The sequence below is a fragment of the Boleophthalmus pectinirostris genome, unplaced genomic scaffold (assembly GCF_026225935.1).
Source record: "Boleophthalmus pectinirostris isolate CB_2022bp ecotype Guang Dong unplaced genomic scaffold, ASM2622593v1 HiC_scaffold_12, whole genome shotgun sequence".
Taxonomy (NCBI): domain Eukaryota; kingdom Metazoa; phylum Chordata; class Actinopteri; order Gobiiformes; family Gobiidae; genus Boleophthalmus; species Boleophthalmus pectinirostris.
The window spans coordinates 2,793,440-2,821,136 of NW_026571018.1; the positions used below are offsets into that span (position 1 = coordinate 2,793,440).

Genomic DNA, 27,697 nt, shown 5'->3' on the forward strand with positions numbered 1-27,697 from the left:
TTTTAGTCCTTAAGTCACTTTTACACGCCTGAATCTAAGTCTTGTATCAGATTTCAGTGACTTGGACTTGGCCTATTCAGATTTTAAGCAAGACTCTTTGAGAAAAATAAACAAGACTAAACAAAAACTGTGCAACTGAATAAACTGCAAATTAAAAATCTGTTTCTTCCCATTGTATTTTGCAAATATTCCACCAAATATAAAGCTTAAATCAGGGGTGTCAAACTCATTTTGGTTCGGGGGCCGTATTCAACCTACTTTGATCCAAAAGGGGCCAGATCAGAAAACTCATGTCATATAAACCCCAAAAATAACAATAAGTTCAAATATTTGTGCAGAGAAACACAAATCTTTTACAAAAATCTTTTTTAATTGATGAACTCTTTTTTTTTTTTTTTTTTTACTAAATATTATAATATTATGAACAACCTGAAACTTTAAGAAAAATACAATTTCAACACAAAGTTTTAATATTAACTTGTTTGCAAGGAATAAGTAATTTTTTCTTGTAAAATCCTGCACTCGGCTCCACTTTTCTCATGTTGGACATTTTTCTGATGAGGGTGTCACGGTCAACAGTCAAAACGATCGTCCTTTAAGAGCGTTTGGAAAGAGACAAGTCTTCATTTGTGCTGCTCTGGTGGGAGGGGCCACGTACAGAGACACTGGAGACGCTGCTGTGATAAACACCACAGGAAATTACCAATATTTTAATAAGAAATATAATTAAAATATTTTAGTAGAAAATCAGCTGAGTGCCAGATTAAAGGTTTTAGAGGGCCAGATTTGGCCCCCAGGCCGTATGTTTGACACCTGTGGCTTAGAGAGTGGAAATTTTAAAGATGCATTGTGTAACTTTTGCCGCTTGCTCGTCTCCGTGGAGATGTTGTTATTGCGTTGCCTGGAATGTTTTACTCACCGATCTTCGATTCTTTCAATTACAGTTGTTTTTGTGTCTTAAACGCGCTTTCTTTAGATTAGCTCTTCTCCACAGATCTGACCTGTAACTTGGCCTGCTGGCGTTTCCATGGAGACGGATAAGTTTAACGCCATACAGTGTCTGATTTTAGGCAAAGGATTTTAAGCGAGACTCTAGACTAGACAAAACAAATAGACAAAAAGACAAAATAAATACATAAAATAAAAAATAAATAAATGAAAAAATAAATAAAACTAAATCAATCAAATAATATATAAATAATAAATTATAGAATAAAATAAATACATAAAAAATAAAATAAATATAAATAGACAAAACAAATACAGTTAAAAAATAATAATAAATAATAGAATAAAATAAATACATTTAAAAAATAAAATAAAATAACAAATACAAATAGACAAAACAAATAAAATAAATAATACATAAATAATAAAATAAAATAAAATAAATAATTAATTAATTAATAAATAAAATGAAAAATAACAAATACAAATAGAGAAAACAAAACAAAAAATAAAGAAAACTGCATATATACTGTGACGTATGTGGAGAAAAAGCACCGAATAAACTGCAAATAAAAAAATTTAAAAAAAACACATTTCTTCTCATTGTATCTTACCATGATAAGGTGCCAAATATAAAGCTTAAAGAGCGGAAAGTTTACAGATGTAATATGTAACTTGTGTAGCTTGTGGGTAAAAACGACAAAATATTTGATCAGAAGTGCCTTTCGTTTAGACGGTGACGGCGTTTTTGGGGCTTGAAAACGCAAAAATTGGAGGCTACGTTTATATGATATTGGTCTGGACAGAAGACGTAAAAGTGGCGTCGCGTCTTCACTTTTTATTCCTGCGTTTAGACGAGTGTTTTCAGGAGGAAATCTGCTGCATACGGTGACACAAAAGTGTGTGGAATTCGATTGTGTTTGCATGCCAGGCGACTCGGCGGTGATGTATGTGACGTAACCGTGTACACGACCTGAACAGATCTGACCAGAGTTTTGCGTCTTGTTCAGTGTAGATGGAAACACTAAGGTGGAGTGTATTCAACTTTTCCACTCTGGAGGTGGTTTCAGATATTTGCGTTTTTAAGCCCCAAAAATGCTGTCACCGTCTAAACGAAAGACACTTCCCATAAATATTTTGTCATTTTTATCCGCAAGTGTTCTCGTGCAAACAGGCCCTGAAACCACCTCCAGAGTGGAAAAGTTGAATACTCTCCACCGTAGTGTTTCCGTCTGCACTGCCCAAGACGCAAAACTCTGGTCAGATCTGCTCACGTCGCATACACGTTTACGTCACGTACATCGCCACCGAGCCGCCTGGTACGCACACACAATCGAATTCCATGCACTTTTTACTTTTCCTCCCGAAAACGCTCGTCTAAACGCGGGAATAAAAAGTGAAAACGCGACGCCACTTTTGCGTCTTCTGTCCAGACCCTCATCGTATAAATGTGGCCTCAGATGATTTCAATTTCAGGCGTTTTTTTGTCTTAAACTTGTTTCCTGGTGTCAGCTCTCCGCAGATCAAGCCCGTAACTTGGCCTGGTAGCGTTTCCATCTGGAGACAGATGAGTTTAATGCCGTATAGTGTAAGATTTCAGGCAAAGCAATGACATCTGTATGAACACAAGTAGGAAAAAGTACATAGCACATCATGTTTTTATAATTATTATCAGTGTTGGGAAGGTTACTTTTTAAAATGTATTCCCCTACAGGTTACAGATTACATACCCCAAAATGTAGTTTGTAACGGAATCCATTAAATTACTTAAAGTGAGTAATGTAATCTGAATACTTTGCATTACTTGATTTGCTGTAGAGAAATAAAGACTCGGAAATCTTCACATAAGAAGTTTTATTTGCTAAAAGAAAATAAAAAGTCCAGACTTTATTGAACCAAATTAAAAATATTATTGATAGAAGACGAGAAGACACGTCCACACAGCAGGATTTAGTCCTGTTTTAGACCTGTTTTAGTCTTGGTTTAGTCCTAGTTTAGACCTGTTTTAGTCCTGATTTAGTCCTGGTTTAGTACTGGTTTAGACCTGGTTTAGACCTGGTTTTAAACCTGGTTTTAGACCTTGTTTAGACCTGGTTTTAGACCTAGTTTTAGACCTGGTTTAGACCTGGTTTAGTGTCCAGCAATGAGTGAAATTACAAAAAAAAAAGAAAAAAGAAAAAAAGTGAAATGTGAAAAAAAAGTGAAAACAGGAAAAATATCGCTGTGTAATCCATTTATTTCAACCAAGTAACTGTAATCCAATTACCACTCACTGAAACAGTAACTGTAACTGAATACAGTTACTCATAATTTGTACTCTGATTACGTAACTCTGGTACATGTAATCTGTTACTCCACAACACTGATTATTATGTTATATTTTTCTTAATTTTGCGTGTTTATATTTGGTCAGTGTTCATTTATATTGTTTATGTCACATGTTTTGCTGAATTATAAAAGCTCAGTGCCGTCATAAAGCCATAAAGTCACACTCTGCCTTATAATTAAATAAAACAACAAAGTAATGTTGGCTATAAATGAGAAAAGGGCGTGAGTGGAGCCAGGTGGAGCGTGATCCTCCCGGTGATTGCTTTTTCAAAACCCCACGCCCAGTCCAATGAAGCTGGGTGTGGCCACGATTTCACAACACAAAAATGCACACAGCAAGTTTGGGCTCAGATTGTTGTATAAGACTGTAGTAAATCAAAGGATAAAGGTTTCAGAGTTTAAAAGCGGCTGTTTTATCCGCACTGGGTTTGGAGTTTCTATGTAAATACGGCAGAAAACCGCTGGAGATGTGAATTCGTATCCTCAAATGCCCTTTCTCCTTGTCCATTTTAGCGCATAGTAGAAATAAAGGATTTAGAGACGTTTGCACTACATTTCCCATGAGCCCACGCTATCACGCAACACCGGAAGTAAATGCGAGAAGCGGAAAATGAAAAGGTAAAAGAAACTTGTTTGTTGATGTTCCTGTTTTTGCATTAAAATTATGTGTAAAGAGACAAATTTTGGTCTTGTAAAAGCAAATTTTGGAAAATATTACGTATAAGAACTGACGCCGTTTCGTTAATGTTACGTACGAACGGGACGTCGCGTGGTTGCCATGGGAATACAGCTAAACGTGGCATACGAGTGCGGATTTAGTCCTGGTTTAGTCCTGATGTAGTCCTGGTTTAGTCTTAGTTTAGTCCTGGTTTAGTCCTGATGTAGTCCTGGTTTAGTCTTAGTTTAGTCCTGGTTTAGACCTGATGTAGTCCTGGTTTAGACCAGATGTAATCCTGGTTTAGTCTTGGTTTAGTCCTGGTTTAGACCTGATATAGTCCTGGTTTAGACCTGATATAGTCCTGGTTTAGACCTGATATAGTCCTGGTTTAGACCTGATATAGTCCTGGTTTAGACCTGATATAGTCCTGGTTTAGTCTTAGTTTTGTCCTGGTTTAGACCTGATGTAGTCCTGGTTTAGACCAGATGTAATCCTGGTTTAGTCTTGGTTTAGTCCTGGTTTAGTCCTGATGTAGTCCTGGTTTAGACCTGATATAGTCCTGGTTTAGTCTTAGTTTAGTCCTGGTTTAGACCTGATGTAGTCCTGGTTTAGACCAGATGTAATCCTGGTTTAGTCTTGGTTTAGTCCTGGTTTAGACCTGATATAGTCCTGGTTTAAATCTGATGTAGTCCTGGTTTAGTCTTAGTTTAGTCCTGGTTTAGACCTGATGTAGTCCTGGTTTAGACCAGATGTAATCCTGGTTTAGTCTTGGTTTAGTCCTGGTTTAGTCCTGATGTAGTCCTGGTTTAGACCTGATATAGTCCTGGTTTAGTCTTAGTTTAGTCCTGGTTTAGACCTGATGTAGTCTGGTTTAGACCAGATGTAATCCTGGTTTAGTCTTGGTTTAGTCCTGGTTTAGACCTGATATAGTCCTGGTTTAGACCTGATATAGTCCTGGTTTAGACCTGATATAGTCCTGGTTTAGACCTGATATAGTCCTGGTTTAGTCTTAGTTTTGTCCTGGTTTAGACCTGATGTAGTCCTGGTTTAGACCAGATGTAATCCTGGTTTAGTCTTGGTTTAGTCCTGGTTTAGACCTGATATAGTCCTGGTTTAAATCTGATGTAGTCCTGGTTTAGTCTTAGTTTAGTCCCGGTTTAGACCTGATGTAGTTTTGGTTTAGTCTTAGTTTAGTCCCGGTTTAGACCTGATGTAGTCCTGGTTTAGTCCTGGTTTAGACCTGATATAGTCCTGGTTTAGATCTGATATAGTCCAGGTTTAGACCTGATGTAATCCTGGTTTAGTTTTGGTTTAGTCCTGGTTTAGACCTGATGAGATCCTGGTTTAGTCCTAGTTTAGACCTGATATAGTCCTGGTTTAAATCTGATGTAGTCCTGGTTTAGTCCTGGTTTAGACCTGATGTAGTCCTGGTTTAGTCCTGGTTTAGACCTGGTTTGGAACAAATTGGTAAAAAATAAGGAAAGCTGGGAAATTTCTTGTCTAAAACTGGGAGCTATAAATCCAATTGATTAAATGTAGGATTAAGAAAGATGTGTGGAACTGTGGAACATTCCAGGCAGAGCAATGACATCTCCATAGAAACATGCAGGCGACAGACCCCCAACCAAAAAGTTACTCATTTCACCTTGAAAACAGTGGAAGTACAAAGTCTAAATCTAACCAACCAATAAGAGTAAAATAAACCTGACTATGTTTTGTTGAATTCTAAACCAGGACTGAACTGGGACTAAAACAGTACTCAACCAGGTCTAAACCAGGACTAAACCAGGATTAAACCAGGACTGAACCGGGACTAAAACAGTACTGAAACAGGTCTAAACCAGGTCTAAACCAGGACTAAACCAGGACTAAAACAGGACTGAACCGGGATTAAAACAGTACTGAAACAGGTCAAAACCAGGTCTAAACCAGGACTGAACTGGGACTAAAACAGTACTGAACCAGGTCTAAACCAGGTCTAAAACAGTACTGAACCAGGTCTAAACCAGGACTGAACCATGTCTAAACCAGGACTAAACCAGGACCGAACCAGGACTAAAACAGGACTGAACCGGGACTAAAACAGTACTGAAACAGGTCTAAACCAGGACTGAACCATGTCTAAACCAGGTCTACACCAGGTCTAAACCAGGTCTAAACCAGGACTACACCAGGTCTAAACCAGGACTACACCAGGTCTAAACCAGGACTACACCAGGTCTAAACCAGGACCACACCAGGACTACATCAGGACTACATCAGGTCTAAGCCAGGACTAATCTAAGACTAAACCAGGACTACATCAGGACTACATCAGGTCTAAACCAGGTCTAATCCAGGTCCACATCACGACTACACCTGCGCCGGTCCTTTTCTCCTGCCGTCACCTGATGATCTACTCAAATGCACCTCCGGGCCTGTTCCTAGACCTGGTTCAGTCCTGTTTTAGCAAGTACAAAGTCTAAATCCATTTAAAGTGAACCAAATTAACCAATAAGAGTAAAATAAAGCAGGTTCTGTTTTGTTGATTTCTTGTTTCTTGTTTGTGTTTCAGAGTGAGTCGTGCCGAGTGTGAGGAGGGGCCCCTGTTTGAGGAGCAGGAGACGGAGGGACAGCGGCAGCTCCACAGTCTCCTCCTGCAGCAGCTGCACACGCACGTCGACATCCAGAGGTAAAAAAAACAAAACAAAAAAACTCTACGGGGCGTTAGTGTTTCGTCCTTTTATAAATAAATAAATGCACATACAGTAGATAACCCCAAGTACGAAGTTATCACGGGGACGCTTTAGCTTCATTATCTCTGGCTCCAGTTCACTTTATACTGAAAAACGTCGCCCCTCTCTCTGTTTTTTTTGGTCTAAAAATATTTGTATTAACCCGCTCTACATGGTCCTGGTGGTTTTATTTCGCTATTTTGTCTGTAAATTAAGATATGAACATTAGAAAACAGACAAATCAGATGCCTTCACTCCTCAAAGTTGCTCCCGTTTACGATGGATTGACAGCGTCGCCAAGCGTTACCTTCAACAGCCTCGCTCCTGATTGGTTCTTTGGTTGCTGTGATACTCGCGGTCGGAATTCCAAATATGGAAATCGGCTCCACATTCGCTCGTATAACTGCAGGCCTCGGTGAGCTTCATTTGACTGAAGCTGAACACTGTGGATGACGACACGCTCACTTAGTCCACTTCTTTGTACAGTCTGCTTGTGTTGTTAAAGGCACACTGTGAAACATTTCAGTCAGATCAATACATGCATCACAGATTTTGGACTTCCGGTCATCGCACAATTCATACTGGGAAGGATTTTCTGAAAAAATGAGCATCAAACCTCCATGTTTGTTTTCCCAGTGGGATGTGTCTATTGTCAAAGTCGAGCTTTTCAAGTCTTTTGAACCATATCACTTTTGTTTCTGGTTCTGATATTGTCATATTTTAGTTTTGGGATTCGGACATCGTAATTGTGTGGTTGTTGGATCCTAAAAGCGGAAAACGACTCGAGAAATGAGCTTCGGAAGTTTGCGAACTCCATAAATGCAAAAGTGAATCAGATGTGTGTGACTGCAAACCTCCGTTCAAACTGTTTCTCTTCCCAGCGGAACTGAAAAATAGTGAAAGGTGAAGGTGATGGGCAGGATTGATCCACAGGAAGAACTAAAAAGGAAACATTTGACTGTCTAAATCATCCCGAGTTTCTTGGTGAACAGTTGGAGCCTTTCACTTTGTGTCGCTCCACATACAAAATGTTCTCTGTAAACTCAGGATGATTTAGTCAGTCAAATGTTTCCTTTTGATACTTGAACTCCTCCACTTGAGGCAGGGACTCTCCACCCACCCGGAGAGGGCAAGCGACCTTTTTCCGGTCGAGAACCATGGCCTCAGACTTAGAAGAGCTGATCTTCATCCCAGCCGCTTCACACTCGGCTGCAAACCGCTCCAGTGCACATTGCAGGTCCTGGTTCGATGAAGCCAACAGGACAACATCATCCGCAAACAGCAGAGATGAGATCCTGTGGTCCCCAAACCGGACCCCCTCCGGCCCCTGACTGCGCCTAGAAATTCTGTCCATAAAAACAATGAACAGAACCGGTGACAAAGGGCAGCCCTGGCGGAGTCCAACATGCACCGGGAACAGGTCTGACTTACTGCCGGCAATGAACACAGCTCCTGCTCCGGTCATACAGGGACCGGACAGCCCTTAGCAAAGGGCCCCGGACCCCATACTCCCAGAGCACCCCCCACAGGACACCACGAGGGACACGGTCGAATGCCTTCTCTCGAACATAAAACACTCTTTTCCACCTTGTGATGTCAGGTGGTGATATAGGAAGAGCTCCACTGTGTTTTTAAACTCCACACACCTTCACTAGAATCACTTGGATCATTTCAGACCTGGAATTGCAAATCCTTATTGAACTAAAGGTAAAAAAGGAGCTTGGAAACTACAGCTTCATGACATCACAAAGTGGAACCGAGCATTTTGAGCTTTGGAGATGTAAACAGACTAATAATAAAGAGTTCCTCAAATGTATAAATGAAACAAAACACACCTGGGTCTGGTCAAGTGGTAACGGAGGGAAACGGGCAGATTTTTGACATTCAAATGTCTCTTATTCAGAAACTAGAGGGACTATTGAAATAAGTAAAGTATCAGAATGTAGGAAAGAGTTACACTCCAACAGGGTCAAGTTAAACCTGTGAGATTCTTTCAAGTTGTTGACAAAAAATTTAAAAAACTCATGTCAGGTAACGGAGGGAATGAAATATGCAGCACTTTTTGGGCAATAAATCCAAACAGTGATAACTCTTGGTTCTCACTTCCATATCCTTAACAAACTGGTTTGAATATTTGCTTCATATAGTTTTCTACCATATGGTACAAGATTAGGTTGAAAAACCTCTGACTTTTTTTGACTCATGAGATTTTTTATTAAGAAAGGTCATGGTAACGGAGGGAAAAGTAACGGAGGGAAAATTGTACAAACAAGTAGAAGGTGCAGGATTTTACATCATTTGTCGCTTTTTTTCTTCTGAATACTTTAATATTACTTCAAAATGAAAGAAAACTATTTCTATAAAATATGTCAGTCCTTCCAAGCAAAGTTTTTTCATTTTAAATACATTTAAAAAAAAAAAATCATGTACCTTCATCAACAGTTCAAAGATGGAATAACACAAGATATGATGAAATACATCCATTTATTGACATGATTTTCAGGTCTTTGAAATTTGGGAAATAATTTTTGTTCCATGTTTCATACATGGTCTGTTTAAAACATATGGAACTTTAGAACCAAAAATGGTACAGAAAAAAGGTCAACAGTTTCATAAACTAGAGTACATATGTATCTGTTCAATACATTTTTATATCAGATGCATTAACTTGAATTTTTGACCTTGCTGTTTACTTCTGCTTGACCGGACCCAACTCTGAACACACCAGGATTTACTGTTATTGTTGTTGTTGTGTCAGATGCAGATTTGTTGATCTGGTTTATAGTTAATATCTCTATAATTACTGGGCTTAACCACACGAAGCAAAACTGGCACAAAGTTCAACGACGCCTTTGTTGGTATAAATAAACAAAAGTGAAACTAGTTTTTCAGATTTTCTTAGCCTCACAAAGTGGTGTCATTATTCTAAAACCAAAAGTGTGATTGTTTGTGGGCCCCATTAAAAGTTTTAGGTGTAATGTTTTTCTTTCAAAAACAGTAAAAATATTTTTGTTTTGGCCTTTCCCACGAGCTGAGATCATAACATCATTTGTGATCACGTTGTTGTTTTTTTTTTGTTTTTTTACAATAATCCGTGTATCGTTCATTCATTTGTTTTTCAAAATAAAACCAAAAATAAGAAAAAGAAAAAAACAAAAATTTTCTTCATTATTTGTCTCCAAAACCAAAATGAAAAAAACAGATAATGATTTGTTTTTTCAGTTTTCGATTTTGTGCTAAAATGAAAAATGGAAAATCGGATAATGGACTGAACCAGGTCTAAACCAGGTCTAAACCAGGTCTAAACCAGGCCTAGACCAGGTCTAGACCAGGATTAAACCAGGTCTAGACCAGGACTAAACCAGGTCTAGACCAGGACTAAACCAGGTCTAAACCAGGTCTAAACCACGACTATTATCAATTTTTTTCCATCATTAATTAAAAAATAAAATTGAAAACTGAAAAAAACAAATCATTATCTGTTTTTTTCATTTTGGTTTTGGAGACAAATAATGAAGAAAATATTTTTTTTGTGTGTCCATACTATCTTGTCAAAGCCTGATCCCGTCAGATCTCAGGAGTTCAGAGGTTTGGGTCTGGATTTGGATGGAGACTCGGGAAAATCACAGCCACAGGAGGCGCCAGTGGCAAAAACTGTTGTTCTTAGGCAAGACACTTCACCCTCATTGCCTAATATGAAAGTGGTGTGTGTGTGAGTGATGGTGGTGGTTGGAAGGGCTGATGGTGCAGATTGGCAGCCTCACTTCTGTCAGTCTGTCCCAGGGCAGCTGTGGCTACAGTTGTAGTTTACAATCACCGAGTGTCGAGTGAATAAATACTGAACTGTAAAGTGCTTTGGGGATCTTCAAAGGCGTTATATAAATGCAATGATTAATTAATTCATTTTTGTTTTCTTATTTTTAGTTTTATTTTGAAAAATGAATGAATGAACGACACAGATTTTCTACATGTACTGTGCTGTGGAAAAGTATTTACCCCCGTGTCGATTTCTTACCTTTTTTGCACTTTTGTCAATCTTGGCCATTTCAGATCGAGCAAACTTAAATATTAGACAAAGATAAACTCACAAGTAAACACAAAATGTTCCGTTCTGGCAAAAGTGAGACGAGCCTTTATGTTCTTTGCCTTGGAACTCTGCCATTTTTTTCCTCGTCTTTTTCTTCTGGTTGAGTCATGAACACTGACCTTTACCGAGGAGAGTGAGTTCTGCGGATGTTGAGATGTTCTTCTGGGTTCCTCTGTGAGCTCTTGGATCTTTGTAACCTTTCTCATGCTCAGACATGTCTATTACTTTTCTCCTTTTCTGCTCCTGGATTTCTCTGGATCACGGCATGACGACAAATGTGTCATCATCAAACGCACCGCAAACGACGCAAAGAACAAAACGATGAAAACCAAGAGCCCTGGTTCAGTCCTTTTTTAGTCCACTTTTAGTCCTGTTTTAGTCCTATTTTAGTCCTCTTTTAGTCCTGGTTCAGTCCTCTTTTAGTCCACTTTTAGTCCTGTTTTAGTCCTGTTTTAGTCCTGGTTCAGTCTTGGTTCAGTCCTGGTTCAGTCCTCTTTTAGTCCTGGTTCAGTCCTCGTTTAGTCCACTTTTAGTCCTGTTTTAGTCCTGGTTCAGTCCACATTTAGTCCTGTTTTAGTCCTGGTTCAGTCCTCTTTTAGTCCTGGTTCAGTCCTCTTTTAGTCCTGGTTCAGTCCTCTTTTAGTCCTGGTTCAGTCCACTTTTAGTCCTGTTTTAGTCCTGGTTCAGTCCTCTTTTAGTCCTGGTTCAGTCCTCTTTTAGTCCTGGTTCAGTCCTCTTTTAGTCCTGGTTCAGTCCACTTTTAGTCCTGTTTTAGTCCTGGTTCAGTCCTCTTTTAGTCCTGGTTCAGTCCTGGTTTAGTCCTATTTTAGTCCTGTTTTAGTCCTGGTTCAGTCCTCTTTTAGTCCTGGTTCAGTCCACTTTTAGTCCTGTTTTAGTCCTGTTTTAGTCCTGGTTCAGTCTTGGTTCAGTCCTGGTTCAGTCCTGGTTTAGTCCTATTTTAGTCCTCTTTTAGTCCTGGTTTAGTCCTGGTTCAGTCCTGGTTTAGTCCTGGTTTAGCCCTGTTTTAGTCCTATTTTGGTCCTGTTTTAGTCCTGGTTCAGTCCTGGTTCAGTCCTGGTTTAGTCCTGCAGATTTCATGAGCTTATACAGTTTGTTTTCAGCTCCGGTTTGACATTTAAGTCGTGGGTTATTTTATATTTGTTATTTTTTTTAACCTCACGTCAGGAGAAGCGGGTGGACGACGAACCCCCCGCCGTACCACGACCACGACACCCCTGCATTTGTCGCTCCAAATTACGAGCACTGACCTTTACCGAGTCGAGGTGAGATGTTCTTCTGGGTTCCTCTGTGAGCTCTTGGACCCGTTGTCGTTCTCCTCGCGGCGTCGCTTTCGGAGGCCGGCCGCTCCTGGGCAGGTTCACCACCGTCCCGTGTTTCCTCCACTTGTGGATTATGGCTCTGACCGTGGTCCGCTGCAGTCCCAGACATTTAGAAATGACTTTGTAACCTTTCCCACGCACAGACATGTCTATTACTTTCCTCCTTTTCTGCTCCTGGATTTCTTTGGATCGCGGCATGATGTCTCGAGCTCAGTGTGGCCGACTTCTTCACTTCTTCTCTTCACCTCGTCAGACGGGTTCTTCTCTCGATTTGAAAACTTTTTTGGCAGCATCGGCCCTGGGCGTGGCTCTCAAACTGAACTCAGCTTTCCACAATAATGTTACCTCATCATTTAACACGGGGGCAGTTACTTTTCACGCAGGATCATGCAGGTTTGGAGATTTGATGTTTACCTGGGTTGTCTTTGTGTAATATTTCAATTCCTTTGATGATGTGAAATGGTAAATTTTTATCAAGAAAGTAAGAAATCAGGAAGGGAGCGAATACTTTTTCAGAGCGCTGTGGCTCTATGGGCAGAACGTTCAGCAGTTACTACGGTGAAACATACTGCAGCGGCCCAGTGCGTCTCAGTTCAAGAAAATGGCTTTAAGAACAGAAACGATGAAAATGAACAAAAAAGACACAAGTTTAAATGAGGTACAAACAAAGAGCGTGGGGTAAATGAAAAAAAAAGTGCTGCAAGAAAAAGACAAATGTGTCATCATCAAACGCGCCGCAAACAGAGAAACGATGCAAAATACAAAGCGATGAAAACCAAGAAAACACATCCATCCATTTTCTTCCACTTCTCCGGGGTTGGGTCGCGGGGGCAGCAGTCTAAGCAGGGACTCCCAGACTTCCCTCACCCCAGACACTTCCTCCAGCTTCTCCGGGGGAACCCAAGGTGTTCCTAGGCCAGTCCAGAGACATAGTCCCTCCAGTGAGTCCTGGGTCTTCCCCGGGGCCTCCTCCCGGTGGGACATGCCCGGAACACCTCCCGAGGGAGACGCCCAAGAGACATCCGGAACAGATGCCCGAGCCTCAACTGCTCCTGTCGACGTGGAGGAGCAGTGGCTCTACTCCGAGCTCCTCCCGTGTGACTGAGCTCCTCACTCTACTCTATCTTAACTGGATGAAAATGTGAACCATCCGATTTTTGACCCTCTGATACATATCTGAAACATACATCGGATTTCAACACAAAAAAATCATTATTCTGCACTGAAGTAGGAGAAAATTGTTAATGAACTCTGTGTCACTGAAGTGAAGCACATCTCACCACTCTTGCTCCGTCTCCACATCGTTCCTGAAACACAACAACAACATCTCAGCATCTAAGAGGAACAAAGCACCCAGACATCACTGCGGAGGAAACTCATTTCGATCGCTTGTATCCGTGATCTCATCCTTTTGGTCATTACCCAGAGCTCATGACCAGAGGTGAGGGGAGGAACAAAGACTGACCAGTAAATCTGGAGCTTTGCCTTTGGGCTCAGCTCCTCTTCACTGCAACAGTCCGATACAGTCCCCTCACTTGAGAACAAAACCCCGAGACACTTGAACTCCTCCACTTGAGGCAGGGACTCTCCACCCACCTGGAGATGACAAGATGCTTTTTTCCGGTCGAGAACCACGACCTCGGACTTGGAAGAGCTGATCTTCATCCCAGCCGCTTCACACTCTGGTCAAACCGTCCCAGAGCTGCAGGTCCTGGTTCGACGAAGCCAACAGAACAACATCTGTGAACAGCAGAGATGATCCTGTGGTCCCCAAACCGGAAAATTCTTGTTCTTAATTTTGGTTTACATAATTTCTGTGCCACTTCTGATTATAAACAGATGATAAACTCTCTCTCATGGACAGAGCCTTTCTCTCTCTCTCTTCCTCCGGTGTGTCTCCACTGAGCTGTTACACTGAGAGCGCCCCCTGTAGGATGTGGTGACTCTTTATGCAGTGTTTTTTGTTTTTCTGTGTTTTCTTGGTTTTCATCTTTTTGTGTTTTGTGTTGTTTCTCTTCATCGTTTTCTTCTTTTACTCAAGTTTTACGCAAGTTTTACGCAAATTTTACACAGATGGCCTTTCTAAAATATGAAATTAAAAAACAATATACCTTTTTAATACCAAAAAACAGTTATCATAATACATTTTTAAAGACTATACTGTTTTACTCAAGGTTTATGCAAATGTTTTCATTGTTTTGTGTTTTGCGTCATTTCTCTGTTTGCTGATGACACATTTGTCTTTGTTTCTTGCAGCGTGTGTTTTGTTTTTTTGTTAGTTTTTTACACCACGTTCTTTGTTTGTTCTCGTTTAAACTTGTGTTTGAGTTTATGAATTTGCGTCATTTCTGGAGTTGAAGTTGGTTTCCCGCAAACAGTGTCAAAAAAGGTTAAAGAAATGGATTTAAAAGTGCATTTTCAGGAGCCTGTGATCACTCCGAGCGCTCGTACTCGTGTTTAGGAGTTTGAGTTTTAAGCAGAAGGTGAGAGTGACTAAATCCGTCTTCGTCGTTGTGTGTTTTGTGTGAGAGTTTTGTTTAAGCGCACAAATCCTGTCACCTGTTGTAGTTCCAGCTCAGTCTTACTAAGTCTTTCTGCTCAGATTGTGTTAAATTAAAGCTGATATTAAAGTCTTAAAGCTTCAGACAGGGCAGAGTCTACAGTTCACTTCACACCTCCTGAGAACCGTGATGACGTCAGCTGCAAGTTCAAGTCCTGCTGCCCGGCCCTGAGTCACACCAAAATCACACTCCACTTTATTTGTTTTAGGGCACTGAGGAAGAAAATCAGGCCTTCAGGAGGAGACTTTTTGTATTTTTATTTATTTTTTATTCATTTGAACTGTTTTAATGTTATTTTGTGTTTTACAATGAACTGATTCATGTTTAAATGACACCAAATAAACTGATTTAGGGTTAGGGGTAGGATAGGGATAATAAGAGGTAACAAGTTCTACACAAGTTTTACAGTGGTTGCCTTTCTAAAATATGAAATTATATAAAAAAAATAAAATATATACCCTTTTATACCAAAACCAGTTATCATAATACATTTTAAAGACTTTATAATTTTGCGCAAGTTTCAAACAGGCAGCCTTTCTAAAATATGACATTATATATATATATATATATATATATATATATATATATATATATATAGAATATACCTTTTATACCAAAAAACAGTTATCATAATACATTTTTAAAGACTTTATTGTTTTATTCAAGTTGTACACCAGTTTTACACAGGCAGCTTTTTTAAAATATGAAATTATATTAAAAATATATACCTTTATCCTGAAAGTTTGACTCAAGTTTAACCCAGGCGGCTTTTCCAAAATATTAAATTATATAGAAAAAAAACAATATACTTTTATACCAAAAACCATCATTATCATAATACGTGTTTAAAGACTTTATAGTTTACTCAAGTTTTACTGCTTACTTTCTAAAATATGAAATTATATATAAGAATATACCTTTTATACCAAAAAAAACTGTTAGCATAATACATTTAAAAGACTTACTGTAAGATTATAACCAAGGAACATTTCCATGAAAACAAAGCCAAAATAGTCAGGAAACATGTTTTTTGTGTATATTTTGGCTAAAAAGTTACACACTGTGCCTTTAAATTGCTGATTCTTCATAACGCTGTAGGAAAACAGCGATGACTAAACCTCATTATGTTTTTATAGCTGCGCTCGGTTGAACTATAAAACCTTTTTTAACCAGACGGGGGCAGTATTTCAGCGCTAATGGTCTCCTCCTGACCTTTTTATTACCTCCTGTTCCCATTACGGTCTCGGAGGAAGACATTTAGAAGAACGGTATTTAACAAACACGGACAATCAAATAACCACTTCACTTTTTATCCACTGCTGCGCTCGTAAAGCAGCTCCCTATGACGACGGTTTCTCATCTGGAGTCGTGTTTTGTTTCATTCACACGTGTTTAACTCAAAAACTCTGCACATTTAGTAGAGCTGGGGATCATTAAGAAGTTGAAGATACGATAAATCCCTCGATATGTAGACCATAATACAATACATTTTTCAATACAGTGTACTTTCAAATCTTTTTGATACGGTTCAGTGAAAAACAAAGGCTGAATCATGTCTGTGATACTAAAAGTCTTAAGTCCACAATCTTGGAAAAGTCATAGAATTTTATTATCTTTTTCACACAATTCAAACATTTTGTTAAATTGTTATTTGGTTATTATGATTATTTCTGAACTTCTGCGTCTTTTGTTTAACCCTTTTACATCCCTAGGAACATTTTTATACATTACAATTTTTCTTTTTGTCATAACTTTGATGATATTGCACCAAATAGCACCAAAATTGGCCGGTTTGTGTATTTTCTGGTGTATTTTTAATTTCTGTGTTGTTGTTTTTTTTTTTTTTTTTTTATTTCAAGATCACATTAATTGAACGGTCTATAATCAAAATACTTACAGCCGTGGTCCTTTGGTACATTTCATTTTTGTCCCATTGACTTCCGTTCAAAATGGCTTAGTTTACTGACATAACTTTGCCAGTTTATTTTTACTTTTTGATTTATTTTTCATTCTTTGGTGTTGAAAATCCTTAAGAATGTTTAGTTTTAGTGTCTTTTTGAATTTTGGTCTGGTTTAGTCCTGGTTTAGACCTGATTCAGTCCTGATTCAGTCCTGGTTTAGTCCTGGTTTAGACCTAGTTTAGACCTGGTTTAGTCCTGGTTTAGTCCTGGTTTAGTCCTGGTTTAGAGCCTGGTTTAGTCCTGACCTGGTTTAGACCTGGATGTAGTTTTTAAAGTTAATGATTCAAGATATAAATAAAAAAAAATATATATATATATATATATATATATATATATATATATATATATATATATATATATATATATATATATAATGTATGTATTTATTTATATTTATTATTGATTATTCTTTATTATTATAACAGAACTTGACACTCGTTTGTTTACACTCGTTTGTTTACACTCGTTTGTTTACTCTCGTTATTTTATTTCTTTCGTTCTTTCTTTCTTCCTCGTGTCTTAGATGTGTGTCGAAGCGTCAGTGTTTTGCGCCCGCCGCCCTCTACTGTCCGTTTGGGGAACAGGCGGCCGGGGTTCGCTCCCTCACACAGTTCCAGGCTCTTCAGGACGGGGAGCAGGAGCTGAGCGCGCTGAGGGACCTGGGCCTCACGCACGACGAGATCCAACTGTGGAGGAGCAGAGACCACGAGACGGACAAGGTACAAGACTCCGCCCCCTCCAGCTTAGACCCAGACTTACACAAACTTTATTGATCCACAAAGGAGTAAAAAATATAAATAGTGATAATAAATTCTAAATAAGTTGCAAAAAGAGCAAGAGAGGGGAGTCAAATAAAACATAATTATATAAATGTAAATATACAAGTCAAAATAAAATAGAAAAATAAGTAATAAAATCTGGATTTATTAATTTACAACTAAATATTGTGCTTTTTCTGATCTGTAATATAATGTAGTTTCTAGAGATGTAACGATGTACAAGACTCACAAAACGATATCGTCATGTATGAACCTCACAATATTGTGATATCGTATCATCATCATCAATCATCATCATCATCATCATCATCATCATCATCATCTTATTCCGGACTCATGGTCCATTTAAAAAACAGACAAGGACAGTGACAACACAAAACAATAAACATTCATGTTTTTAAAAGACGACCACACCAGTGTCTCCACATGTTGGACTGATACCTTATTGCACTGAATCTCAAATTTGTGATTGACATTATTGTTTCAGTGTCTGATTTGTTGAGTCTGCAGATAAAACTGTACATTAAAGTTCTTAGTGCAGCTTGCATCTCAAAAGCTCCGTAAAGCGTCACTGTAAACACCTGCAGTCTGTGCAAACTGGCTTTTTTATAATTAGTCCAGAGGTGAACTGTGTACAACGGTGAACAATATGATTTAAACAATAACAACTTTACATCATTTGTACAAGAACCAAACCTACACATTAGCAGTACACAGTATTTGCCTGAGCAGAGAGCGTCCTCCACTGTCTGTACACATCATCATCATCTGTCATGTCCGCACTGATGATCTGCCCCAGATATTTAATTTTTATTGTAACAGACAACACAACATTTGACAGGCAAAAGTCAGGAAATCTCATGTGCTTATCGTCTTTGGTCCTACAGATCATGACCACACTCTTGGGTGCATTATACTTTAGATCATGCTCCACACTATGAGCTGAACACATGTTGAGTAGCTGCTGGAGACCAGAGGTGCTCGGACTGAAAATAACCAAATCATCTGCATACATCGTCAAAGTTCTCACATTAATATCGTGGACCATCACAATATATCGAATCACAAGTCTCTTTTTTCCTTTTAATGAATACAAAAGTTGCAATTAAAACAAGAGTTTTTCAGTTACAAAATTCAAATTCCATGGCCTTATGACCATTGGAAAATAGTTCTAAACCCCTCTATCCCCCTCTCATTCAAAAGGGAAGTTTGCAAGGGGCTTGTCACTGAGCTGTGCTCTCAGGAGCTCCTTGAATTCGCCCATTGTTCCAGAGTGTGAAACACAGTCAGGAGGATTCAATACTGAGCCTAATATTGAGCCTCCTAGTGGCCAGAGTGAGACATGACCTCTGCATGATGACAGCGCAGGGCAGGGTCCCATCAGGAAACACTGAGGTGGCCCGCCGTACATCAGAAGGCAGAACTTTCTGTGTGGGCTGGTACCGTCCCAGAGCTGCTGGTGAAAGTCTGTGGTACAGTTTAAATGCAAAACATGCCAGTGCAAAATTGCGTCTGGTTTCCAGTGTGGTCAGTCCAAGTGCTGTATAGTGCTCTGGTGTTATATGGGCACAATACGGCAGATGGAGAATGAATGAAGAGTTACGGTGCAGCAACAGCTAAAAAAACACAGAGGGAACTACATAGACCATGATCCTTTGCTCCATTTTAGTGCAGGCGACAAGAAGAAATAACAGTTCTAACACTTTTAACTCTTAGTTCTTTGGATTTCTTTAAAAGAGGAAAAATTGGCATATTCGCAGTTTTGTTTTTGCCTCCATAAAATATCTCAATAAATGTCGTACCGTGAGATGTACATCATGAAAATATGGTACTGTGAGTTTTAAGTATCTTTACTTTGCTTAATTCCTACTCAAGTAAAAGTAAAAGTAACCACCTAAAAATCTGCTTGAGTAAAGTAAAAAAAAATCTTTGTTTAAAATTTTATTTGAGTAAAAGTGACTTAGTTACTTTCAGTTATTTGATGTAAAAAAGTACAAAATCGAGCTTAAGTTGTTTGAATCGATTTTTAGGTGACACAGACAAACTTTGTACATTTTAAAGACAACTGAGCTCACGAACATTTACTGTTTTAACATTTGTATTATTATGTTATTCCTTATTTTGTGTTTGAACGTAAATATCTGTCCCAGGTTTGGCCAGTGGTTTCCTTCTCTTTTTTCTCGAGAATTATTCAATGCACCTTCTTCTTGAATATCGACCATGACGACCTCGACCTGCGGCCAAGATAAACCGACGGTTCTGAACAGTGACTGTCAGGGATGTAACAATAACCGAAATATCGTGATGTCGTATCGTCAAAGTTCTCACAATAACATCGTGGACCATCACAATATATCGATTTACAAGTCTCTTTTCTTAAATGAAGAAGTTTTGGTGCAGCAATAGCTCAAAAAAAAAGACATAGAGAACTACATAGACCATGATCCTTTGCTCCATTTCAGTGCAGACGACAAGAAGAAATAACAGTTCTAACACTTTTAACTCTTAGTTCTTTGGATTTTTTTAAAAAAGGAAAAAGTGGCATATTCGCGGTTCTGTTCGCCTCCACAAAATATTACAATAAATATCGTACCATCAGATGTATATCGTGAAAATATCGTATCGTGATATTTGGATATTGTTACATCACTAATCAACATATCTCCAACATATTGTGAGCTTTCCCACAATATCGCAGTAAATATCGTACTGTGAGGTTCATACCGTGATGATATCGTATCGTGAGACTTGGATATCGTTACATCTCTGATATCGTCCCATTCCATGTAAAAAAAAAAAAACTGCTACTCACTAGTGTCCTGTGCATCTGTCCACAGGAGGAGCCCACTCTTTCTTGTGATGATGTTTACGGCAACATCAGCTCCCACTGTTTTGTAAAGTGGAAATAAGCACACTTGTTTCTTTTATTTAAGTTTAGATCAGGGGTGTCAAACATACGGCCCGGGGGCTGGATTCGACCCTCCAAGACCTTTAATCTGGCCCTCAGCTGATTTTCTACTAAAATATTTTAATGATATTTTCTATTAAAATCTTGTTAATTTTCTGTGGTGTTTATCACAGCAGCGTCTCCAGCGTCTCTGTACGTGGCCCCTCCCACCAGAGCAGCACAAATGAAGACTTGTCTCTTTCCAAACGCTCTTAAAGGACCAGTCTCAAATACAAAGTAGTTAAAAAACTGAGGCACTCAAAAAGCACAAAATAATTAAAAGTCTTTAATAGCACATGGCAGATAAAGTTAACATTTCGGCCCTTCGGCTTCATCAGGGCAACTCCAGATGGTTATCACAGTGCAAATTTAAAGTCATAGGTGAAGGTCACATGTTCACAGTGGGCTGGTCCACAGTCCCCTGGTGCATGATGGGACATGTAGGCTGAACAGATTTTAGTGACAAGCTATTTAAGTTCCAATATAATACAAGACATAAATAGTACAAATCCCAACAACCAATACATAGAAAAATACACAGTATAAAAACACATAGTATAAAAAGATACATAGTATAAGAATATATGTAGTGCAAAAATTCAAAAGTATTACAGATATAACTATAATTTGTATATATATACAATATATGTAATATATTAAAGGGTCAGAGATGTAAAACAGAAATTGATCACTCATTTAAAGCTTGTGGTTTTAAAGGAAGAGGGAGAAATGTAGCTCTCCATTAAATCCTGGAAACTGTGCAGCCTTGAGAGTGTAGATCCAGCAGGACTCTCTCTGTAATCATTTTTTCAGTCTCCTCCTCTTATTGTTACTTTAATATGTTCAATAGCACATAGATTTTCAGGCTTTTCCAGCTGCCATGGCTGACTTCTTTGTAATGCACGGCCATAGGATACAGGGGGTTACACGTCCTTACAGCCTGTTTGTGTTCAGTCTGGTTTTTCAGTTTGCGTTTTGTTCGGCCTGTGTAAAAACGACCACATGGGCATTCAAGTCTGTACACTACATAAGTGGTGTTACAATTAATGAATGTCCTAATATCAAACGCTCTTAAAGGACGATCGTTTTGACTGTTGACCGTGACACCCTCATCAGAAAAATGTCCAACATGAGAAAAGTGGAGCTGAGTGCAGGATTTTACAACAAAAATGAACTTATTCCTGTTTGCAAACAAGTTCATGTTAAAACATTGTGTTGAAATTGTATTTTTCTTAAAGTTTCAGGTTGTTCATAATATTATAATATTTTGTAAAAGAAAGAGTTCATCAATTAAAAAAGATTTCTGTTATAGATTTGTGTTTCTCTGCACAAATATTTGAACTTATTGATATTTTTGGGGGATACCGTATTTTCCGCACTATTAGGAGCTCTAGATTATAAGGTGCATTGTCATTAAATGGTCTATTTTTGAACTTTTTTCATAAATAAACTGCGTGGGACTTTAAATGAAACCCAACAGTGTGATGGGTGAGTGGTTTTGTTTGTTTGTGGTGTTCACAGTGACTCTGGGCTTTGTTCAGTTGTGGCGTGTAGGGAGGGTGTGTCTGGGACCAACGGATTGTCGGCGTGTTCACAGTGACTTCAGTTGTTCAGTTGTGTCTAGAAGTGGCACATTGCACTTGCTTTTTCGGTTCGTTCCTCTGTTCCGTTCCTCGTCGGCGTGGAGTGATGAGTGTGTCTGTGGGTGTGTTTCTCTGTGCGGTCGCTGTCTGCTCCGTGTGTGTTTGTGTGTTCTGTGGGTGGTGTGTTTGTAGTTTACTGAAGTCGTGCTGGGACACCTGAGTGGATTCGTGTATGGGGCGCTCTGGATTGTGTGGCACACAGTCATTTTTTGATGAGGTTAGAGGCTTAAGAACGCGTCTAATAGCCCAGGAAAATACGGTATATGCCATGAGTTTTTTTGATCTGGACCATTTGGGATCAAAGTCGGTTGGATACAGCCACCGGAGTCTGACACCCCTGGTTTAGATCAATATTGTGATTTAAAAATGTGAAAATGATAACAGAATGATTGTCAAACATTGCAGATTATAACTGTAAAACAGACACAAGCACAAGGTTTAGTCTATTTATTTAATTTATCTTGGGAGGGAACTTCTTGGTGAGAAACTTTTGAGAATAACTGTCTACTGCTCTATTTAACTCTCTGAACCTTCCTCCTCCTCTTCCTCCTCCTCTTCCTCTTCGTCCTCGGTCAGTCCCGCGGCGGCGTGTGCTCGTGGACCCCGGCGCCCGACAGCAGCGTCTGGAGCAGATCCGGGAGAAGATGGCGGCGCGTTCGGAGCTCCTGTCCCGCCCCCAGCGCTTCAACAGCAGCCGAGCCCTGACGCGCAGAGAGATGGAGATCGAGCGGGCGCTGTACCAGGGCAACGAGCGCCAGGGCTTCCTCTCTGCCCTCTACCACAGGGGTAACAGGAGGGGGGGACGGGGGGGACGCTGCATGTATGTCTACGGGAGAATGTTCAGGGGTAACGCTGTAAAATACTCACGAGGTGCACGGTGTAACTTTTTTTCCGCTGGCGGGTTCGTCAAACACTTTCCTCCGTTGAGATGTTAGTGCTTTATCTGGAATGTTCCACAGTGTGACATTAAACCGTTCTGTTTCCGCGGAGACCAAACCAGACCAAGTTACAGGTCAGATCTGTGGAGAGGCGACCCCACTCACAGTCAGAATGTCTGTTTTGTCTAAGTATTTTTGAGCTGTAAATCCTGTTTGTAAGTCCTGGTTCAGTCCTGGTTCAGTCCCGGTTCAGTCCCGGTTCAGTCTCGGTTTAGTCTTAGTTCCTTTCCTGGTTCAGTCCTGGTTTAGTCCTGGTTTAGTCCTGGTTTAAGTCCTGGTTAGTCCTGGTTTAGTCCTGGTTTAGTCCTGGTTTAGTCCTGGTTTAGTCCTGGTTTAGTCCTGGTTCAGTCCTGGTTCAGTCCTGGTTTCGTGCTGATTTAGTTTTGGTGTAATCTTGGTTTAATTCTGGTCTAGTCCTGATTCAGTTCTGATCTGGTCTTGGTTCAGTCCTGGTCTAGTCCTGGTCTGGTCTTGGTCTTGTCCTGTTTCAGTCCTGGTTTAGTCCTGATTCAGTTCTGACCAAACCAGACGAAGTTAATTCAAGTCAGATCTGTGAAGAGGCGACCCCGCTCACAGTCAGAACCAGGACTAAACCAGGACTAAACCAGGACTAAACCAGGTCTAAACCAGGTCTAAACCAGGTCTAAACCAGGTCTAAACCAGGACTGAACCAGGACTAAACCAGGTCTAAACCAGGTCTAATCTCCAGAAAAGCTGAAATGATCCAGATGATTCTAGTGAAGGTGTGTGGAGTTTAAAACATATTAAAACATAAATCAGAAAATAGCGTAATATCAATCCTTTTAATATATTTTTGAAAGTGTACAGACATCTCAAATGAATAAACTTTTACTTTAATTAACTTTTTTTTTTTTCTATTTCAGATGTTACAGATCCTGACCAGCAGGTGTCGACATCGAGCCGCTCCATCGACTCTGTTTACAGGGAGGTTCTGGAAGAAGATCGATTATCAACTTTGAAACGAAACAAAAACGAAGAAAAACTGAAGGAACAAACTGAAACAGAAACCGACCAATCACGAACTCCGGAGCAATCACAAACCGAGCGAATCGACCAATCAGAGGAGCCCGAGCCCAGAGATGGCCAATCAGAAGAGTCCAGACGAGAAGAACCGCTCCAGTCGGCTCCGGTGACGTCGATCGATCTGAAACAGCCCATCAGCAGCCTCCGAGCGGCGTCGCACGTCCCCGTCACGGTCAGAGGCGACGTGGAGGTGATTTCAGAAGAAGATATTTTATCGACCAGAGATTCAGACGAAACGATACGGAACATTCCAAGATTTAAGAATTACCAACCGGGAAAACCGTCCAAGGTAAAACACAAGAGTGGAAATGTTTATTAACAGGACTAAACCAGGAATAAACCAGGAATAAACCAGGTCTAAACCAGGTCTAAACCAGGACTAAACCAGGAATAAACCAGGTCTAAACCAGGACTAAACCAGGACTAAACCAGGTCTGAACCAGGTCTGAACCAGGTCTAAACCAGGTCTAAACCAGGACTGAACCAGGTCTGAACCAGGTCTAAACCAGGACTAAACCAGGACTGAACCAGAACTAAACCAGGTCTAAACCAAGACTGAACCAGGACTGAACCAGGACTGAACCAGGTCTAAACCAGGACTAAAATTCACTCTCTATAAATGGGCTTTTATTATTTTTACACACAGATATTGACATAAAAGAATTTATTTGTCCAAACTGCCCATTTTTGAGATTTCGTGTGATTCAAGTTAAAAAGTGAAAAAATGCATAGCACACTCAAATGTCCAAAAGCTTTTTTTTTTTTTTTTTTTCTCTTTTACTTTATTGATCCATAAGGGAAATGATTTGGACATGGGAGCTCACACATCACAATATAATAAAACAAAAGAACAAAACAGAACAAAGAGGAAAAAAAATTAAACAAAAAAATAATTCTAAATGAGTAGCAAAAAAAGAGCAAGAGACACACAACAAATAAGGCATACTTATATAAAGTATGTAATGTACAAGTCAAAATAAAATTATATTAGTCTGTCTACAAATCCAAAGCTCAAAACGCTCTGCTCCACCTTGTGATGTCATGAAGTGGTAGTTTTCAAGTTGAACAGCTCCTTTTATGCTTTAGTTCAGTAGAGATCGGTGATTCCAGAAGTGCTGAAATGATCCAAATGATTCTAGTGAAGGTGTGTGACGTTTAAAAACGCAGTGGAGCACTTTCTGTATTACTGCATGACATCACAAGGTGGAACAGAGTGTTTTTTTCTGTTTGAGAGAAAAGCTCAGCCTAAACATGCAGGTTTGTGTGTTAAACATGTGTGAATGAAAGAAAAGAAACACAACTCCAGGTGTGTTTGTGACGAGGAAACGACATTAGAACACATCAGAAAAGAATGTCATTTTTTTTTTTTAAAACACAGTGCAGTTGTAAATATTTCTTGTATTTTTTTGTATCTTTCATGTTTCTTGAAGGTGCTGTGTGTGAAGAACTTGTCTGCACAGGCGACCGTGGCCCAGCTGGTGGCGCTGTTCTCCAGGTTTGAGCAGAGCGGAGGAGGAGGAGGCGTCGTTTACAAACTGCTCACGGGACGATTAAAGGGACAGGCCTTCATCACTCTGCCCGGTCAGTGAGCAACGCACTTTAAAACCACACAAATCACACAAAATCTGCTTTTATTTTGATTTGATTTTACTGTATGTGTGAGTTTTTCACTACCTCCTGTCTCCGCCCACGTGTTGTTATGAAAATGTTAACTCCAGGACATTTATGTAGGGTCCAGAAAAGCATTATTTTTTTTATCTATATTGCAGTTTTACACTTGAAACTAAATTATTGATTGATTCATTCATTCATTTTTACTTTGAGTTTGTGCCAAGAGAGAAACAATAATCATAAACACACTACACACACTCATTATAAACAACAGAAAAACACATTTCTCTAAAAGGAGCGGGAAGAAGAAAAACTTATAGCAAATAAATCACATACTATGCATACTTAATCAATTTAGACCAACTTTATTGATCCATGAGGGAAATTATTTGGACAAAAGAGCTCACAAATCACAATATAATATAATATAATAACAAAGAGTAAAAATATAAATGGTAATAATAAATTCTAAATAAGTAATAAAAAGAGCAAGAGATTAAGTGTCAAATAAAACATAATTATATAAATACAAATGTACTAGTAAAAATAAAGTAGAAATTTAAGTAATAAATATAAAAATCGAAATATAAGTAATAAAATAAATTATAAAAATCTAAAATAAAATATAAAGATAAGTAATTAAAATATATAAAGCTAAGTAATATAATAAATTATAAAAATCAAAAATTAAATGTAAATATAAGTAATAATAATATAAAAATTTAAAGATAAGTAATAAAATAAATATATAAAAATCCAAAATAAAAGATAAAAATAAGTAATAAAATATTAAAACTGAAAATAAGTAATAAAAATTATAAAAATCTAAAATTAAATATACAGATAAGTAATAAAATATAAAAATTTAAAGATAATTAATAAAATAAATTATAAAAAATCTAAAATAAAATATAAAGATAAGTAATAAAATAAAAAGAAAACCGTTGCAGTTTAAAAATAATTATGTATATAAGACAAAAAACTTAGAAAAAAAATAAAAAATTGTAACTGATTGTAAACTCTAGTCTCTTATATTACACAAAACAGACTCTTGTGGTGCTTTAAGTCAAGTTATAATGTTGTTACCTCGTCAAAAAACAAACCTCACACATGTTTGAGTTACTCTTTAAAGCTCAAAATGCTCTGTTCCACCTTGTGATGTCATGAAGCGATAGTTTCAAGTGAACAGCTCCTTTAACCTTTTAGTTCAGTAAAGATTGACAATTTCTGGTCTGAAATGATCCAGATGATTCGAGTGAAGGTGTGTTGAAGTTGTGTGTGAAGTTTAAAAACACAGTGGAGCACTTCCTGTATCACCGCATGACATCACGAGGTGGTTTGAGAGAAGAACTGAACCTAAATCTGCAGGGTTTGTGTTTTAAACATGTGTGAACGAACCAAAACACAACTCCAGCTCAGTTTGTGACGAGGAAACGACATTAGAAGGCAGAAAACAGAAAAGAGCCTCATATTGGTCCTTTTAAAAACACTCGTGATGCTTTTCGTTTTGTTGTTTCGCAGACGTTGAAGCGGCACAAAAAGCCCTCGAGTTGATCCACGGATACCGGTTGCTGGGGAAACCGCTGGTCGTGGAGTTTGGGCGAGAGAAACACGACTCGACTCAACTGCAGAATCACGAAAGAGACTGAAAATATCAACACAAACTGACTTTTTATTAAACTGTAAATATGGAAAACACTTTTTATTTAACAGCTTTTATATTTATATTGATTTAAGTTGTTTTTGACTTGGCTTATATTACGCAGAAATGACTCTTTTGAGCTTTAAAGGTGCACTATGTAACTTTTCACCTTCTCTGTTCTATGTTTATATCATTGCTCTGCCCGGAATGTTCCACAGTGTGACATTAAACAGCTCTACTTTACATTTATTCAATTACAGGTCATTTTTGAGCTTAAAAATACCTCGAAAAACAACATTGTGACTGTGAGCGGGGTCGCCTCTCCACAGATCTGACCTGTAACTTGGTCCGGTTTGGTCTCCGTGAAGATAAGTTTGAATGTTGTTACTGCCTCAAAATAAAATACAGTAACAGTTTCTATTTTAAAGCACTGAAAGTTCTGTTCTCCTTCAGGATTTACACGCATCACCAATTTCAGACGTCTGCAATTCATACT

At 38.8% G+C, this 27,697-nt stretch overlaps 1 protein-coding gene across 3 annotated transcripts; it reads left to right on the forward strand.

Moving 5' to 3' along the window:
• The first annotated feature begins 3,720 nt into the window (after nucleotides 1-3,720).
• rbm41 (RNA binding motif protein 41) lies at nucleotides 3,721-27,697 on the forward strand. Of its 3 annotated transcripts, none has more exons than XM_055148400.1 (7): nucleotides 3,721-3,894; nucleotides 6,489-6,605; nucleotides 17,121-17,316; nucleotides 22,543-22,752; nucleotides 23,789-24,237; nucleotides 25,379-25,529; nucleotides 27,081-27,697. In XM_055148400.1, the coding sequence occupies exons 3-7, from the start codon at nucleotides 17,121-17,123 to the stop codon at nucleotides 27,206-27,208; spliced, it is 1,134 nt and encodes a 377-aa protein (XP_055004375.1). In that variant the 5' UTR covers nucleotides 3,721-3,894; nucleotides 6,489-6,605; the 3' UTR covers nucleotides 27,209-27,697. The 3 variants fall into 3 exon arrangements, with proteins under 3 accessions (XP_055004375.1, XP_055004377.1, XP_055004376.1); XM_055148402.1 differs by lacking the exon at nucleotides 3,721-3,894 and adding an exon at nucleotides 6,188-6,386 and having other exon boundaries at nucleotides 17,121-17,323; nucleotides 22,555-22,752; XM_055148401.1 differs by lacking the exon at nucleotides 3,721-3,894 and adding an exon at nucleotides 6,190-6,386.

What these genes read in the sequence shown, in the direction of transcription:
- rbm41 (XM_055148402.1), top strand. Translation starts at nt 6,325, where the DNA reads ATGATCTACTCAAATGCACCTCCGGGCCTGTTCCTAGACCTGGTTCAG. An exon ending in ACGCACGTCGACATCCAGAG is followed by an intron (nt 6,606 to 17,120) that starts GTAAAAAAAACA and finishes CTCGTGTCTTAG; the next exon opens with ATGTGTGTCGAAGCGTCAGT. An exon ending in CTCTGCCCTCTACCACAGGG is followed by an intron (nt 22,753 to 23,788) that starts GTAACAGGAGGG and finishes TTTCTATTTCAG; the next exon opens with ATGTTACAGATCCTGACCAG.